Genomic DNA, 18,936 nt, shown 5'->3' with positions numbered 1-18,936 from the left:
AAAATAGAGGAAGATTAGCAACAGATGTTAGCTCAGGGCAAATCTTCCTCAGGAAAAAAAAAAGATTGTTTTGGTGAGTATAGAATCAGGGGAAGAGAAAGTGAATTGTTGGTTTAAAAGACAATTTGATTTAAACCATGTGGCTTTTTTTTTTGGTTTGTTTGTTTGAGGAAGATTAGCCCTGAGCAAACTACTGCCAATCCTCCTGTTTTTGCTGAGGAAGACTGGCCCTGAGCTAACATCTGTGCCCATCTTCCTCTACTTTATATGTGGGACGTCTACCACAGCATGGCGTGCCAAGCGGTGCCATGTCCACACCTGGGATCTGAACCAGCAAACCCTGGGCTGCTGAGAAGTGGAACATGTGAACTTAACCACTGTGCCACCAGGGCGGCCCCTAGACTATGTTTGAATGTGGACAAATTATCTCTTCTGAAGGAACATGTCTACTTAGTAATTTATTTAGAACTTACTAACTTTTTCTTTTAGAAGTAAATTCTTTGGGGCCTGCCTATACCTAGCTGTATATCTTAGTTGCAGGTTCTTCTAGTTGCGGCATGTGGGATGCTGCCTCAGCATGGCTTGATGAACAGTGCTATGTCCACGCCCAGGATTCAAACTCGCAAAATCCCAGGCCGCTGCAGTGGAGCACGCAAACTTAACCACTCGGCCACAGGGCTGGCCCCTACTTAGCTTTTTTTAAAGATTGGCACCTGAGCTAACAACTGTTGCCCATCTTTTTTTTTGTTTTTTTCTGCTTTATCTCCCCAAACCCTCCCATACATAGTTGTATATCTTAGTTGCAGGTCCTTCTAGTTGTGGGATGGGGGACGCTGCCTCAACGTGGCCTGATGAGCGGTGCCATGTCCGTGCCCAGGAGCCGAACCCTGGGCCGCCGTAGCAGGGCGTGTGAACTTAACCACTCGGCCATGGAGTTGGCTCCTCACACCTTTCTAAAGTTTATCCTTGGATCATCTCGAGCTTCTCTAAGTTGTGTGGGCTACAACTGGAAACAATATTTGAGAAGAGAATCGATGAGTACTGAGCACTAGAAAATAATTATATTTATGACTTTAACGTGCTGCCTTTCTTTGGGTGAATTAAAGCCGTGCGTGAATATAATCTCTTAGATGCCAATTGTGTGTTTGGTTACTCTGTGTAATTTTCCTAAGGACTATTCTCTGTTTCTCTATACATGCAAACATATGTGCACGTATGTATACATATTTATAGACGTATACATACATAATAATCATGTCTCAAAACATTCCTTTTCTAACTGACCTTGAAATGAGGTATTGGTCTTAAATCTTTGACAGTTAACTTGAGGGGGAGAACAGGGCCGCTATTTAGCAAGAGCTTTTATCTCTCTTCCAAATGTAACACTACCATTTCTTTTATTTTCATTTAAAGTGCAAGCTGTTTCAGTTTTTTAAATTGGGCCATGTGTTCTGTTTGAGTGGTGAATGTGTTGAGGTGTGTGGTAACGTGTCTTAAATCTAGTCTTCGGTTTTACCCCAAGGAACGGAGGGATGAAATTGCCAAGGTGGAGACCATCAACAATGGCAAGTCCATCTTCGAGGCCCGCTTCGACATTGACATTTCCTGGCAGTCCCTGGAGTACTATGCAGGCTTGGCTGCATCCATGGCTGGTAAGCCCTCACCTGGCCCTCTGTGACCAGCTGACGAGAAGGCAGAAGAGCAGAACCTAATGGCGCAGGGTAAAGATTTGGGTTTAAGACAGGTCTGGATTAAAATTGTAGGTTCATCACTCTCTCCTTGGGTGACACTGGGAATTACTTTATCTTTCCTTGTTTAATGGAGATAGTAATCCCTGTCTCCTTGATTATCATAAGGCTTCAATGAGATAATGTATATAAAGCACCTAGCCTGGTACCTGAGCTTTAGATCAAGTTGTTGAAAAACCAGTTCTTGCAAGAATCAGCGAGTGCATCGTATTTACTAGTTTTACCTATTTAGCAAAAAAATGTTCATCTACTGTTTATGAAGTTTACAACAGTTCATGTTGGATGGTTTAACAGCAAGAGGAGGGCTTGGGGAGCCAGAAGTCTGAGGTTTTAAGGTCCTCAGACTCTGCTGCTGTCTCCCATCATTTCCATTTCATTTCATCTGTGTTGTCTATTGGACACCCAGTAGATTTTTGGAAAATTATATTAAGTTGATGAACATGGGTTTGAAGGCTAGAAAGGATTCTTTTTGTGGAGAGAACGTGCGGAAGCAGTGTAAGAATGAAACGAACAAAAGAATGGAGATAAGGTGAGCCCGCTGTCCTGGGAGCAGCGAGGAGGCTGGTCTGACTGGAGTGCCAGGTGAGTACAGGTGTTGGTGAAGTCTTAAGAAAGCAGTACTGCCTCCTTCTTGACTCCTCTCTTTCCCCTTTAGGCGAACATATCCAGCTCCCAGGAGGATCCTTTGGTTATACCAGAAGAGAACCACTTGGCGTGTGTGTGGGAATAGGAGCCTGGAACTACCCCTTTCAGATTGCCTGCTGGAAGTCTGCTCCAGCCTTAGCTTGTGGTAAGAATGAATTATTCCACCACTTGTGAGTGTCTGTTCTCTCCCCATTTTCTGCCCCTTACTTGTCCACACACATACCCACACTTCACATCAGAAGGGGCCTGTGTTGGGCATAGAAAGCCTCAGAGGACGTGGGTTCATTCCTGCCCTGCCCCTTATTAAGCTTGCCTTGTAGGTTATGCACACAGATCATGTCTATATATTCCCATTTTTATTTATCTAATTTATTTTTGTTTATGGAAAGAAAGAAAGTTGATTTTGGTATTGACGGTCTTATTTATTTTTTTTACTGAGGAAGATTAGCCCTGAGCTAACATCCATTGCCAATTTTCCTCTTGTTTTTTGCTTGTGGAAGATTCACCCTCAGCTAACATCTGTGCCAGTCTTCCTCTATTTTGTATGTGGGATGCCACCATGGCATGGCTGATAAGTGGTGTAGGTCTGTGCCTGGGACCCAAACCTGTGAACCTGGGCCGGTGAAGCAGAGTGCACCGAACCTAACCACTGTCCCAATGGGCTAGCCCTTGGACGTCTTATTTTTCACTGTCAAATCAAATTAGATTTGTGCTGCTTGAAAGGTCTCTTCCTTTCTGGACAAGGATTCTGGACATGGATTTCTCTGTAGAGGCAGCACGGAAGTTTGACTTCTTTTGGAAAGCAGAAGATAAACTTCCTGCTTCCTTTGTGTCTTAAGAGAGATGATTAACAAGGCTTCCATCAGAGAAGCTTTGGCTGATTGACCTGAAGAGTTTTCTTGTAATATTTAAACTGAAGAATCTGTGGGAAAAGATGATTTATTATATCTCAGAAAAAACTGTAAGGTTAAAAAAGCATTACTATTATAACATTGTATTGAAATGCAGCTTTTTTCTTGTTGCCACTTCCTGTTCTTCTTTTTGCGTATTCCTGGGTGACAGAGGAGAAATTAATTAAGTTACTAGTTCTGGGGACTCTCCTTGAGATTGTTAACCTTTCCAATCTTCAGTTTCAAGTTTTATAAAATGGAACTAATTGTACCTACTTCATGCTGCTCTTGCAAGTGCCAAATTACTGATCTGGGGGAAGGCCCCGACGTGCAAGTGTAGGGTATCAGTGGTCAAAACTGGGCACGTGTGTGCCTTGGGGTCTGTTTAATGAGAGAAACAAAGGTGGGAAAAACAAGATATGTTAACTTCTTAATAAGATTTTTGGCCCCAGATTTGATGGGGGAACAGGAAACAGTTGGAGTTGTTCTTGACTTGTCCTCTAGTCCTGTCCTCCGAGGATCACCGGTCTTAAAAAGTCTCTGTTTGTGTCTTGGGTTTGTGCAGGTAACGCCATGATCTTTAAGCCTTCTCCCTTCACACCTGTGTCTGTCTTGCTGCTGGCTGAAATCTATACTGAGGCTGGCGTGCCTCCTGGGCTCTTCAACGTGGTGCAAGGAGGGGCTGCCACAGGCCAGTTTCTGTGTCAGCATCACGATGTGGCCAAAGTCTCCTTCACTGGAAGTGTGCCCACTGGCACGAAGGTGAAGATAAAACTAGTATTAATTTACACACATGGCGTCTCGATACGGCAGCATCAGGCCTGCCCAGAGTGTCTGTTGGAGGCTTATCTTCTGATCTCACCTACTTGAACTGGGAGGGGCCCTAGGTATTATTGGCAAAGGTCTGGAGTGGGAAAAGGGAACACACTCAGGGTGGTGAGCACAGCAGACTGGTGATAGGCCCGCTGGGGACAGAAGTCATCAGCTGCTGCCTGTGTCTGAGAGCTCAGGGCCTGGGCTGCCACTTCTCTTGTCTGGTGACTTACCTCATCTATAGCAGCCACTTCAGAAAGAAGAGTATTTTCTCAGCTTATTTCAGATTCATTGTTTTGATCTTAACTTGTGCTCTGAGCTCCATCAGCCTTGAACACAGGAGCAGTAATTCAAAAAAGTTTCTGCCCATGACAGGGGAATGGACAGTGATTTTAAAATGAATTCCCTCTCTTCAGAACATCGAGTGCAGTTCTGTGGATTCTCTTCAGTGTTCTGGAAAAGGATATTTTAAATAGGCAAAGGGCAAAGTGTACTGAGAAGAACAAGGCTGCAGGTCATGCATAGTTCAAGGTGGCTTTGGAGGTTCAGGGTCTGGTTTACCCAGCATGTGATCTCATTTGTGTCAAACTTCTGAATGCTTTTGTTGCTGTTCTGTAAGATCATGGAGATGTCAGCGAAAGGAATCAAACCTGTTACCTTGGAACTTGGAGGCAAATCTCCACTGATCATCTTCTCAGACTGTGATATGGAGAATGCTGTGAAGGGGGCGCTGATGGCCAACTTCCTCACGCAAGGCGAGGTACGTACCTATCCCAGGGAGAGGTTTCATAGGAATCTCCACCCTTCCAGCCAACAGCACGTTTGAAAGTCTCTTATTTTGAAATGGTTTCAGACTTACAGAAAAGTTGCACCAACAGGATGAAGAATTCCCATGTACCTTTGATCCAGGTCCCTGACATGTTAACATTTCATCACATTCACTTTGTCCTTCTCTATATCTGTCTGGATGTACATACGCATGTTAAATTTTTTCTGAACTGTTTGAAAGTTGCAGGAATAAGACCCCTAACCTCAAAATATTTATATGTATTTCCAAAAAATGAGTGCAATCTCTTACATAAGCACAGTACACTTGCTAAAGTCAATAACTTAATATAGTGCTATTACTCAATCCACAGCCCTTATTTAGATTTGCCATTTTATTTGACTAATGTCCTTTTAGTAAAAGAAAACTTTTTTTTTCTGATCCAAAATCTAATCCAGGAAGACATATTACGTTTAGTTGTCATGTCTCCTTAATCTCCTTAAGACTGGAACAGTTCTTCCGTCATTCATATCTTTCGGGACTTTGATGTTTTTGAAGACTACAGGCCATTTATTTTGTGGGATGTCCCTCATTTGGGGTCTATCTGGTGTTTCCATTTGATTTGATTCAAGTTATATATTTTTGGCAAGAAAAACATCAAAAAAGTGATGTTTTGTCCTTCTCAGCAGTGTTGTTAACTTTAATCGCTTGCTTAAGATGGGTTTTCACTGCAAAGTTACTGTTTCTTCTTTTATAGTTAATAAGTGTCATGTAGGAGATGGCGCAAGGCTATCCTGTCCCTCATCCCACTTTCACCCACTAGGTTGAGCACCCTTTGATGATTTTTGCTGGAAGTAGTTTTTATTATGGTGGTCTTCAAATGATGATTTTCCAATTCTGTTATACCTTCTACATGTATTTAGTTCTGTTGTAAGAAATACTTTTCCCTTCTCCCTGTTTGTTTCCTATTCATTTGTCTTTATCATGGGTTCTTGAATTGAATTATGGACCCATGGATTCTTACTTCATTCTGTGGGTTATAACTCATTACTATCGTTATTTATTTTGATGCTCAAATAATTTCAGATTCAGCTAGTGGGAGCCCCTTTCTGTGACCTTATGATATGTTCTCATTATTTTTTTTTTAGCACTTTACTTTCTGGCATAGTAAGGTGTTCTAGACCCATCTTATGCTTTCCCTGGCCAAGCTGTGGAGTCAGCCATTTCTCTAAGGAGCCCTGGTTCCGTTTAGTGGTAAACGGTATTTAGAAACCATGATCTGGGTGCCAGGTATACTCGTTGCTACTGGGCTATCATTGCTTCTAGGCCCTCTCAGAGGGCAGAGCTAGGAAATAGATGTTTGCATATGTGTATGTACGTAAACACACACACACACACACACACACACAGGTCTATTTCTGTATCTATCTGTATTATAACCTGAAGTTCATACAGATATTTCCAATACTATAGGGTTTATTTCAGCCTCTTCTGTTCCATGTTTCTAATTTCCTTTTCTGACAGTGAGAAATTTGGCTCCCATTATCCACAATATATTTATTTAATTACTCAGTCCTAGAACATTTATAATAGTTTCAGATCTGTGAACCTACACCACTGTGAAAAATAAACCTTCTAATTAGAGTTCAAAATTTTTTTACAGTGCTTTTTGTCTTAAGTCCGAGGGTATACAGTCATGCATTGCTTGATGATGGGGACGCATTGTGAGAAATTTGGTGGTTTTGTTGTGCGACCATCACAGAGTGTACTTAAGCAAACGTAGATGGTATAGCCTACTACACACCTAGGCGATACGGTACTAATCTTAGGGGAACCACTGGTATATGCGGTCTGTCATTGACTGAAACGTGGCAAATGACTAGTTAAAATTCTGCATTCAAAAGTTAATTGGGTTGGGTCTTCCTTCGCCACCCCTTTCAATATGGTTATGATACTCATTTTAAATAAGAAATTTATTTCTACATGTATTTCATTTGGGGTTTATTTTCCCCCATCCTTGCATATTTAAAAAATTTATTTATTTTGATTAGGTGAAATACTAACATGGTTCTAAATGTCAGAATTTTACCAAAATGCGCACAGAAATGGCAGTTTTCCCCATTCCTTCTTCCTTGGTCCCATTCCTTCCTTCTTTGCTCTCTTCCTGTCGACCCCCTGTAGGTGGCCAGCCTAAGTTGTTTCCGATTTTCCTTCTTGTGTTTCTGTTTACACAAATCAGCAGGTACTTGTGTATTTCCTATTTCCTCCTCTTTCTTATGAAAGATAGCTATTAGAGGCACGTGTTTGCACTTTGCTCTCTTCACCTAATATATCCTGGCAATCACTCCATTTCATTTCAAAGAAAACATCTTCATTCTCTTTTACAGTTGCATAGTGTAAATCTTTGTGCAGCTGGTATAATTTATCCAACTACTCTTTTGTTTGGCTGTTTAGGCTGTTTCCAGTATTTTGTGATTACAAACCAGTGCTGTGGTGAATAACCTCGTGCATGTGAATTTTTGTATTGTTGGAGATATATTTTCAGAGTAAATTCCTAGCAGTGGTAAATGCATATGTAACTTTTTGTGGCTATGGTTTGTGGTAAAATATACATAACATAAAATTGACCGTGTTAAACATTTTTAGGTGTACACTTCAGTGTAAGTAAGTATATTCACATTGTTGTGCAACCATCACTACCATCCATCTCCAGAACTCTTCCTCTTACAAGACTGAAACTCGGTGCTCATGAAACAAGAACCCCATTCCCCCTTCCTGCCAGTCGCTGGTAACCACCATTCTACTTTCCTTCTCTATGAATTTGACTACTCTAGGTACCTCATAGAAGTGGAATTATAGTGTTTGTCCTTTTGTGTCTGGCTTATTTCACTTAGCATAATGTCTTTAAGGTTCATCCATGTTGTAACATGTATCAGAATTTTCTTCCATTTTAAGACTGGGTAATATTCCATTGTATGTGTATATTACATTTTCTTTATCCATTCATCTGCCAGTGGACATTTTAGGTTATTATACCTTTTGGCTATTGTGAATAATGCTGCTATGAACATTGGCATACAAATATCTGTTTGAATCCCTGCTTTCACTTCTTTGGGGTATATACCCAGAAGTGGAATTGCTAGATAATATGGTAATTCTGTGTTTAAGTTTTTAAAAAAATGCCATAGTGTTTTCTAGCAGCTGTACCATTTTGCATTCCCGTCAGCAATGCCCAAGGATTCCAATTTCTCCACATCCCTGCCAATATTTGCTATTTCCTGTTTTTTGATGGTAGTCATCATAATGGATGTGAAATGATATCTCATTGTGGTTTTGATTTGCATTTCCCTAATGATTAGTGATGTTGAGTACATATGTAATTTTATAAGATAGCGCCAAATGCCCCTCCAAATGGGTTGGACCAGTTTGTGTTCCTCCCAACAATGTACGAATGCCTATTTCCTCACGAGGTAAGCAATGGTATTTCACTGTAATTTTAATTTCAATTCTCTAATTACGAATGAGATTGAGCATCTCTTTTAGGCTTAAGGACCATTTATGTGTGTGTATGTACGTAACTTTTGTCCATTTTTAAATTCAACATCCGGTCATTTCCCTCAATTTTTTAAAGTTTCTTTTTTCTTGTTCATATATAGTAAAGTTCACTTTTCTGGTGTATTAAACTATTAGTTTTGATTTTCCTTAAATTTTTATAAGTTATTTAAATATTAGTGATACTACCCTTTATCTGTGGTTACATTGCAAATATTTCCTTCTAGTTTGTCAGTTGTCTTGGCTTTGTTTAGGCTGTTTTTGCTATGCAAAAGATTTTTAATTTTATTTTATCAAATTTATCATTCTTTTTCTTTCATTGCATCAAGATTTTCAGTACTAGTTAGAAAATCTTTTTCCTACACCTAGGTTATAGAGGAATTCACCTGTATTTTCTTTTGGTAGTTGTATGGTTTCATATTCCGTATTCAGATTTCTGATACATTTAGAGTTTATTCTTGTATTTGATGTGAGATATGTATCTGATTTCCCACCAGTTGTTCTAGCACCATTTATTACTAGTTCATCTTTGTTCCAGTGGTTTGAGATTCCACCTGAATCATAAACTGAACGTCCACGAGCACTTGGATCTATTTCTGGACTTCCTTTTCTATTCTGCTGTTCTGATAGCATCTGAACAGTATTTATGTTCATATCTATGGGAGGGTCTAAATAGTCACAATTTGTGATTTTAGAGACATACGTTGACTGTGAAATGCTTTGGGGTTTTATTTAGGCTCAAGCCCTCAGTTTTTAATCTATTTTCACTCTCACTCCTCTCCTGTTCTCACTTCCTACTCTTAAAATATACAGTCAAATTGAGCAGCTGATGTGAGCAACTAGGAGAAGTCCTGTGGGTCATATTGATCTATTAATGGCCTTAAGAAAATTTAAACAAACAAAAAGATATAACTTTTATCTCAAAAGGCGAACAGTTTTGCTTGTAGGATGGTATGTCCATAATTACATATGTGATCCTATTCAGTATGGGGATAATTTTTAGAAATGGAACTTTTTTTTAAAGAAGTATACTGTCACTTTAAAGGTACTCAGTTTTCCCCCCTTCCCTTTTTTCCTCCTTACTTATGTGTAAATTTGTGTCTGTCCTTTAGGTTTGTTGTAATGGCACAAGGGTATTTGTGCAAAAGGAAATTCTTGATAAGTTTACAGAGGAAGTGGTGAAACAGACCCAAAGGATAAAAATTGGAGATCCCCTTCTGGAAGATACAAGGATGGGTCCTCTGATCAACCGGCCACACCTGGAGCGAGTCCTCGGGTTTGTTAAAGTGGCAAAGCAGCAGGTGAGAAACAAGTGGAGGTGGGGTGGGGCGAGCAGGTGGGTAATTCTGCCTAAGTTCCTTGCTCTGTGCCCTTTTCATGTTAATATGCACTTGGCTTTCATGGCGTGAGCAGTGTTCTGCTTTGCGCTTGCACTGCAGAGACTAAGTACAGTAGTTTCCCCTTAGCCATGGGGGACACGTTCTGAGAACCCCTGTGGATGCCTGAAACTGGACAGTAGCAAACCCTACGTCTACTAAGTTTTCTCCTATACATTCATACTTGAGATGTGACAGCAAAACTAGCATGAATTTGTTTTTCCATTTTCACAATTTCACAGATAGAAGACTCGTTCTTACTGTAGATCTTAGCAACGTCAGCATGTTATTTTTTTCTTTCTTTATGGAGTCGAGCATTTTCATCTTTGCACTTAAAGGAAGCACTTCTTGGCTTCTCTTTGATATATCGAAATTGCCAGCATCACTACTTTTGTGCTTTGGGGCTGTTATTAAGTAAAATAAGGGTTAACTTGAACACAAGCACCGTGATACAGTGACAGTTGATCTGACAACCCCGAGGGCTACTTGGTGACGAAGGAGCAGGTGGGATATACGCTGGACAAAGGGATGATTCATGTCCTGGGAGAGATGAAGCAGGACTGTGCAAGATTTCATCACGCTACTCAGAACAGCATGCAATTTAAAACTTAGGAAATTGTTTATTTCTGGAATTTTCTATGTAGTATTTTTGGACCTCAGTTGACTGTGGGTAACTGAAACCCAGGAAAGTGAAACCAGGGATAAGGGTGGACGGCTACACACATTTGTCCAGGACACACTTAACGTTTCAGAAATGCACATGGGGGTTGTATGTTTAATATAAAATACGCATCATATTTTTCTTATGTTTTTTTTCTTTTTTGACAGGGTGCCAAAGTGTTATGTGGTGGAGACCTGTATGTACCTGAAGATCCCAAATTAAAGGATGGGTATTACATGAGACCTTGTATATTAAGTATGTCTCCTTGTTTGCTTTTAAACAGTTTGAATTAAATGTCAGATATAAAAGAGTCTTTATAAACTATGTATATGGTGTAAAGTGAGGGTTGGCAAACTGTGTGTCCCCACTACCCAGATTTAAGAAGTAGAAGTTTGGTATCACCTTTGAAGCCTCCTGTGTGTCCCCACCTCCTTGGATGACCATAGGTGTTAGTTCACCTGGGACTTATTCAGTGTACACCTCTTGTCCTGGAAGCGAGGAGCTCAAAAAAATGAAAGTGCATGTTTGATTAAAAAGTAATGAATTTCATTTCTCAAGAAAGTTGGTAAAGAATGTGTTTTTCTTTGAACTATAGGTCATCAATATAAAAAAATAATTTGTCAGACAGTATGTTAATATTTTTTAAAATTATGTAATTTAATAATTTTCAGCACCTTCTTTCAATCTTAAATATCTCCTGGTTTGAACAATCAAGGATATGGTCATCTTTCTGGCCTCAAACCCATTTACTTCCCTCCTACCTCGGGGGGGGGTGGGCCACTGTTCTAGATGTTGTTATTGTCATTCTCATGCTTTTCTCTATCGTTTTATAATGTATGTTAGCACCTCTCTAAGACATTGTAGTTTTATAGGCTTAAAAACCATAAATTATTTTAAATTATACAATTAAACTATTATAAAATTATTATAATTACTATATTAGATGTGGATTACTACTTTTCAAAGATTTAGAACATCATAAACGATCCTTAAACTCAATCCAAGAATTATTTAATATGTCTTTGAAGATAGTTTATGTGTCCCTACAGTGCAGTGTTAACACTCAGGTGACCAGTGTGCTGTTCTTACTTTGTATACACCAGCTCTAATCCATCTCGTAGGAGATTTTAGACATCGTCTTTGTAGATGTATGAGTGGTTGGTTTTTACACTTTGGGCTAGTATAAAGCTGGTATTTATTTATTTATTTATTTATTTATTTTTAAATATTGGCATCTGAGCTAACATCTGTTGCCAATCTTTTTTTTCTCCTTCTTCTTCTCCCCAAAGCCCCCCAGTACCTAGTTGTAGATTCTAGTTGTGAGTGCCTCTGGTTGTGCTATGTGGGACGCCGCCTCAGCATGGCCTGATGAGCAGTGCCATGTCTGTTCCCAGTATCTGAACTGGCAAAACTCTGGGTTGCCAAAGCAGAGCGTGCGGACTTAACCACTCGGCCACGGGGCTGGCCCCAAAGCTGGTATTTAGAGTAGGGTTCTCAAGCTTTTTTTCGGCCTCCACGTTGTTTACGTGTATAACACAACTTTTAAGCAACATGTCTTACTCCATGCGGTGATTACCAGCACTGACATAAGCTTTCAGCTACGATGCAAGTAAATGCACCACTCTCTTGGGACTTACTGGGGCTCAGGATTAGACGTCTAGATATAAGAGCTTCTTTAGATATGCGTATTTTAAAATGTCAAGTATGAATTAAATCATTTTAGGGAATTAGCCACTTTAAGGAACTTCAGTACATTTTCGTATAAAGTGAACACCACTTCAATTATTTATGTTTGTGTTTATATAGTGGATTTTCTTTTTTTATAGCATTGTTTCTAATTCGTATCACAGAGTTATTAAGAACATGTGGAAAAGTAGAAAAAAATTAATCATGTGTAACATTTTAACAGAAATTGGGACAATATCCTATACAGTTTGTATCTTCTTCAGTGAATGTTTTATCATGAGCATTTACTTATTAAATTTTCTTCAAAAACATTACTTTTAGAAGCTTCATAAAAGTTCACCATTGGGATGTGGATAGTTCATGTGATCATTCCATTTATTTTGGATGTTTAGTTTGTTGCTTCTGGTTTTCACTATTATAAGTCATATTGTGATGAAAATCCTTATACATACATCCTTGTTCACCCCATTAGATATTTCCTCATGATAAATTTTAAAAAGTGGATTTGAATTACACAAAGACTACAGCTCTTTAATAGCTATTGTTAAATTGCCATGCAGAAAAGATATTCCAATTTATATTCACAATAGCAATGTCATATTGACGTTTCTGTAAAGCTCTGTATTTCACTGTTTACCATGAACAAGAGGACGTTTTCAAGTGCCAGAAATAATAATTCCTTCACTGATGTTTGGTTTTATTATAATGTTTGCAGCTAATTGCAGAGATGACATGGCCTGTGTGAAAGAAGAGATCTTTGGACCAGTTATGTCCATTTTATCATTTGACACTGAAGCTGAGGTTCTGGAGAGAGCCAATGATACCTCTTTTGGACTAGCTGCTGGTGTCTTCACCAGGTATGTGGGGAAGGATGCCCCAAGCAGCTCTGAAGAAATGGAGCTGCAGTAACTGCTTAGATGTTTAATTGATCTTATTCTCTCACTGGAGTTTGCCTCACTACATTTTCATCAGCATTTTCTGTTTGCTTCAGTAAAGTCAGAAGATGCCAAAGTAGCATTCTGTAGTTAGCCCTGAATGTCCAGAGAATGCTGCTACTGAGTTTAAATTGAACTGTAAACTTTATTGATGAAAAGTCTATCTTTTTTCATTCATTCATTGGATGAATAAGATCCTGATCTACGTAAAGTATTGGGTTAGGAGCCTTTTAAAACATACACGGCAAGGAATTTAGAAACCTATAAGCAAATAAATACTGGGCAGTATGCTTCAAAAACATGATGGTTAGTGGCGTTATAGTAGTTCCTAATTGGAATGCATTGTGACACATGTAGATCTTTTATCTATTGTTGTATGTTTAGGGTGCTGTTTCTGATTTTAACTATTGTAAGTAATGCTGTAATTAATATCTTTGTTTGTAAACTTTAACCACTATCATAAAAGCAAAAAGTGACTTGTGAGCAAAATTTCTTTGAAAATGATTGCAGATTGCTCAATTATCTGTAAACTTTGATTAGTCTTTGGCTGTAGTAGGCCATTTTCTAAGACTGCTTTACACTTGGATTATGCTGCTTCCTTGGTGATATATAAGGGTACATTTTTTTGTAGTTTTTGGTCAGGAACCTGGGAAGAAAGACCCAAGTCTCCGTGAAGGACCTGATGTCATAGCTTCTCAAAGATTGAGGAGCTGCTTTTTTTTTTTTGATAGACTATTTTTCAGAGCAGTTTTATGTTCACTGAAAAATTGAGGAGAAGGTACCAAGATTTCCCATACGCCCCCTGCCCCTACACATGCATAGCCTCCCCATTATCAACATCCCCCACCAGAGTGCTACCTTTGTTACAGTTGGTGACCTACATTGACACATCGTCACCACCCAAAGTGCTCAGTTTATATCAGGGCTCTGTCTTAGTGTTGCACATTCTGTGGGTTTGGACAAATATATGACGTGCATCCACCATTATAGTATCTTACAGAGTAGTTTCACTGCCCTAAAAATCCTGTGAGGAGGTGCTTTTTTAATTTGAGGATTGAATGGGTGAAGTCTCTGCTTTTGCTTTCTTTGTGACCGAAATACAGACAAAGGCCAATTGCAAAGGAGGGTAGCTCCGGTATGCGTTGCTTTTTGTTAAACAGCTTTGTTTGGATCATTCATGTACCATACAATTCACCCATTTAAAGTGTACAAATCAGTGGGTTTTAGTATATTTACTGGCACCAAATCTAATTTTACAACATTTTCATCATCCCAAGAACATTAACATTCACTCCCCATTCTCTTCGCCCCCTAGTCCCTGGCAGTCACTAATCTACTTTCTGTCTCTGTAGATTTGTCTGTTCTGAATATTTTATATAAATGGAATCGTACAGTATGTGACCTTTTGTGATGCTTCTTTCACTTAGCATAATGTTTTCAGGGTTCATTTATGTTGTAGTATGTATCAGTACTTTATTCTTTCCTGTTACTGAGTAATATTTCATTGTATGAATAATACAACATTTTGTTTGTGCACCTGTTAATAGACATTTGGGTTGTTTCTACCTTTTGGCTATTACGAATATGGAGCATCCGTATATGAGTTTTTATGTGGATATATGTTTCATTTCTGCTGGGTATATAAGTGGGAGTGGAATTGCTGGGTCATATGGTAACTCTGTTTAACTTTTTGAGGAACTGCTACCCTGTATTCCAAGGTGGCAGCACATTTTACATTCCCACCAGCCATGTATGGGGGTTCCAGTTTCTCCACATCCTAGCTAGCACTTGTTACTGTCTGTCCTTTTGATTGTAGCCGTCCTTGTGGGTGTGAAGTGGTGTCTCTCAGTTTTGATTTGCATTTCTGTGAGTTGTCTTTTCACTTTCTTGATAGCTTCATTTGCAGCAGAAAATTTTTTAATTTTGATAAAGTCTCATTATTCTATTTTTTCTCTTATCTGTTACTTTTGGTGTCATGTCTCAGAAGGTTTGTCTAACCCAACGTCATAAAGATTTATTCCTGTTTTCTTCGAAGAGTTGTATGGTTTTCACTCTGACGTTTTAGGTCTGTGATCCGCTTGAGTTCATTTCTGTATGTGGTGTAAGAGAAGGATCTTCCTTCCTTCTTTTGCATGTGGATATTTAGTTGTTCTAGCACTATTTGTTGAAAAGACTGTTTTCCCCCACTGAATTGTTTTGGCGCCTTATTGCTGCTACTTACTTTATAGGTGCTTTTGGATGAGACTATAAAACTCCAATTCTTATCTATTTTGCCTGGATGGCACAAGATTTTAAAACATATTTTGAAGAAATAAGAATTTTGCAATATTTTGAGACCCTTAGAACTGGCAGTCTAACTTTTCCTGTTAAAGTAGCAGCAAAAGAAACTATGAATAACCAACGCAGTTTTTTTTTCTTCCTAGGGACATCCAGCGTGCTCACAGAGTGGTGGCTGAGCTTCAGGCTGGAATGTGCTTCATTAACAACTATAATGTCAGCCCAGTGGAGCTGCCCTTTGGTGGATATAAGAAGTCAGGTGAGGAGCTGGGGATTGTCAGAGCAAACCCGGGTTTCTGGAGTTACCAGTCATAATTCAGTCCTTGTAGACCAGGTTCCTAAACGTGTCTGTATATCAGAATCACCTGGGAAAATATATAGATTCCTGGTCCTCCCCAGACCCACCGCATCAGTCTCTGGGAGTGGAAGCCAAGCATTTTTTTTTTTTTTCCAAAGGCTCTCCAGAAGGTTCTCATGTGTAGCCTGGCTTGTGAACTGCTGATATACATCTCAAAAGGTTTATCTTGTGGGTAGGATTACTTTTTCTTCACAATCTGTGGTAGCTGTAAACATAAAACCACTCTTAGAGGTTCTAAACTGGGGTGTTCATCACCATCCACTCTGGAGTTTTTAGATTCCTTTTAGGTAAAGTGTCTCTAAAGTAGTATCTCAGAAAGCATATATTTTGTTTTCCCTATTATGCCAAATTAATAAAAATCCCTTAGGGGCCGGCCCAGTGGCGCAGTGCTTAAGTTCGCACGTTCCACTTTGGCAGCCTGGGGTTCGTAGGTTTGGATCCCGGGTGCAGACACGGCACTGCTTGGAAAGCCATGCTGTGGTGGGCGTCCCACATAGATACTAGAGGAAGATGGGCATGGATGTTAGCTCAGGGCCAGTCTTCCTCAGCAAAAAGAGGAGGGTTGGCAGCAAGTGTTAGCTCAGGGCTGATCTTTCTCAAAAATAAAGAAAGAAAGAAAGAAAGAAAGAAAGAAAGAAAAAATCCCTTAATCTAACCTCTCACAATCAATTGCAGTCATTATTATTACACTGGATGGCATATAGGAATGTTTTCCCTAAGCCCCTGTGCATTCATTTCATTCATTCAATAATGACAATCTATCAGACATGTTAACATGGCAAATTTATAAGTCTAGCATGTTAGGAGGAGACTTGGAGCATCAGGAATATAGCCATTACTTTGAGGTTCTTTCGTTGGAGTTTGTGGCCTGTAATATTCACTGATTTCTCATACTCTTCTCTATGGAAATTGGCTTGGAATTGTAGAGGCCCATTTGAAGAGTCTGACCCCTCTTGGCAAATATTTATGACTATCACAGTGTTGGCAAACATATAAACCCTGATGCAAGCTGATGAGATGGTGGGTGTTAATTTGGCAATACTGTTTGGTATTATCCTGGTATTCCCTAATCATCCTCCAGTGATCATCCTCGTCCCTGTGGGGTACCCAGAGGAGATGTACACACAGGCCCAGAGGCAGAGTGGGAGCCAAGGTGTTGTTTTATTAGTACATAACCCTCAGCGCAGGGAAAAGTTTGTTTGGAATCTGCAGCTTAGGCCTTCATGAGGCCTCCTAGGCCGACTTCCCCTTCCCCAAATCTAAATCTTCAGATCAGTGCTCACAGACATGCCTACACGGGGTGAGAGAGACAGAAAGATGACCTGACCTGCAGAGCAGTACCTGGCCTAACATACCCAGCCAGCTCCGTGTTAGAGGGTTTGGGGAGGAACAAAAGACAGAATGAGGCCTCGCCCAGACCTTTGTGTGTGTCACCTTCTGAATGGTGACCCTTGGAGATGTGCATTTTCGGCAACTGGGCCTTGCCCTCAGGAGGCAAAGCCCACCTTTGTGTGGGGCAGGGTGCACAGGAAGGGCCAGCATGAGTTGCTGTCCTTTGAACCTGTGACCTAGAGATCAGGCAATGTCTGGGACTTCGAGGGACCTGGAGAGTCCCCTCCTCCCCGTGAGTGGGCAGGGGTAAGTAGCACGCTGCTCTCACAGGTTTAGTGTAAGAAAAGGTGACCAAACCTGTTATTTAGAGTTCGGTCTTAACACCGACTTTCAAAGGCATCAGGTTGATTGTTGTAAAGAATGCTTTAAAGCTTGATAAGAAAGTCTGGACCTTTTCAGACCTCAACCCAGAGTAGTAAATACCTGAAATTAAGGTTCGTATTGGTAAGAAATGAGACCTGAGGATTTCTCTGTCCCCATCCCCAAAGGCCAGAGGGTCACTTTTCCCCAGCGTAATTCCTCAGATAATGTATGCAATTGAGGACTTAATCCCAAAACTTTTAGGTTCTGTGTTCTTCTCCAGCCCGGAGAAGCAATGTCCATCTCTAAAATCCGTGTGACTTTTCAGACTATTGCAGTGATGGCTCATCCTGACCCTTTCTCTTCCTTTCAGGGTTTGGCAGAGAGAATGGCCGTGTGACAATTGAGTATTACTCACAACTAAAGACTGTGTGCGTGGAGATGGGTGATGTGGAATCTGCTTTTTGAAAATGTGCAGTGGAACCAGTCACCGTGGCCAAGCTCTGGACTAATGAGAATCGGCTCTCTTGACGAGAGGCAGTGCCATTTAAAATCCGTGCCGTTTTAAATCCAGGGTTTTGGTCAGTCAGGTTAAGAGAATGGTTCAGTGTTATTCTTCATCACTCAATCATCTTCCTAATTGAAAATGTGCGTAAGTGCCTTTGAGATACTAATCAAGAAAGCTGTGATTTTCCTCAAAGCAAATTTCTGTGATGTCTTTAAGACCCAGTAACATACTTCTGGAGAACAGAGAGAGTGGCACCAGGGTTATGCTTCTTCCACAGATTTGACCCACTGATGGTGTTCATTCTTTAGCTTCCTTGAGAGAACTTCTACCCTTAGAGGGTCCTGGTGAGATAAGGAGAGATGATTTCTGCTCACTGACGTTTTAAGCTCTGTCTCCTGTCATTCCATTGAGAAAGTGGACAGTCGGGTTAGAGGGGATCAGATAGTGGACGGGGTCGGCTCTGTGTGACTGTTGACTTGCCAGAGCGAGCGCTTGGTTTCCATTCAGTGCTGTGGTGGAGGAAGCCTGTCTCCAGTCCTTGAACCACAGCATGCTCTCTTAGGACAGAAGGGTTACCTTTCAAGTGTACGTATTATTTGTTTGCTCCTGTAGTATACTGAAGTTCAATAAATCATACTGTTAATCCTTCCGGTTTGACGTTTTGAAACTAAACACATCTCATGGTTGTAGAAGGACACCGGGTAGGGCTGAAGTTAAGTATATAAGGCAGAGGACTTGACCTTCTTTGCAGTAAGTACCCGAGAGTGAGCTCTAGTTGCTGACATCATCTTTTTATGGTCCTTGTTAACTTGTAGGCTCCATGTTCTTCCTCACCTTGATGAGCACCCCGACCTTGAGGAGCCAGCAGACCACGGTGACTTCTCAGACTGTTGCTGTGGTCCTCGCCCTGCCCCCTTCTCATCCTTTCAGTGCAATAGTTTATATCAATAGCCATATTAGTCAGGGTTCTCCAGAGAAACAGAACCAATAGAATAGATAGATAGAAAGGCAGATAAATAGACAGATAGA

The 18,936-nt window shown here is 40.3% G+C and overlaps 1 protein-coding gene across 2 annotated transcripts in view; it reads left to right on the top strand.

Annotated features, from left to right (window-relative positions):
* The window catches only part of ALDH9A1 (aldehyde dehydrogenase 9 family member A1), a 28,091-nt gene extending 9,536 nt beyond the window's left edge, over positions 1 to 18,555 (top strand). For both annotated transcript variants that reach the window (XM_046683523.1, XM_046683525.1), the window contains exons 3-11: positions 1,523 to 1,652; positions 2,404 to 2,538; positions 3,849 to 4,045; positions 4,716 to 4,856; positions 9,527 to 9,715; positions 10,619 to 10,706; positions 12,853 to 12,994; positions 15,496 to 15,608; positions 17,773 to 18,555. In XM_046683523.1, the coding sequence (XP_046539479.1) occupies positions 1,523 to 1,652; positions 2,404 to 2,538; positions 3,849 to 4,045; positions 4,716 to 4,856; positions 9,527 to 9,715; positions 10,619 to 10,706; positions 12,853 to 12,994; positions 15,496 to 15,608; positions 17,773 to 17,867 (1,230 nt within the window). In that variant the 3' untranslated portion in view covers positions 17,868 to 18,555. The remainder of the gene's footprint in view (positions 1 to 1,522; positions 1,653 to 2,403; positions 2,539 to 3,848; positions 4,046 to 4,715; positions 4,857 to 9,526; positions 9,716 to 10,618; positions 10,707 to 12,852; positions 12,995 to 15,495; positions 15,609 to 17,772) is intronic.
* Positions 18,556 to 18,936: the final 381 nt, after the last annotated feature.

This window comes from Equus quagga, chromosome 13, assembly GCF_021613505.1.
Source record: "Equus quagga isolate Etosha38 chromosome 13, UCLA_HA_Equagga_1.0, whole genome shotgun sequence".
In the NCBI taxonomy this organism is placed as follows: domain Eukaryota; kingdom Metazoa; phylum Chordata; class Mammalia; order Perissodactyla; family Equidae; genus Equus; species Equus quagga.
Note: the sequence above shows the minus strand (reverse complement) of the source record. Positions and strands in the feature narration are given on the sequence as shown.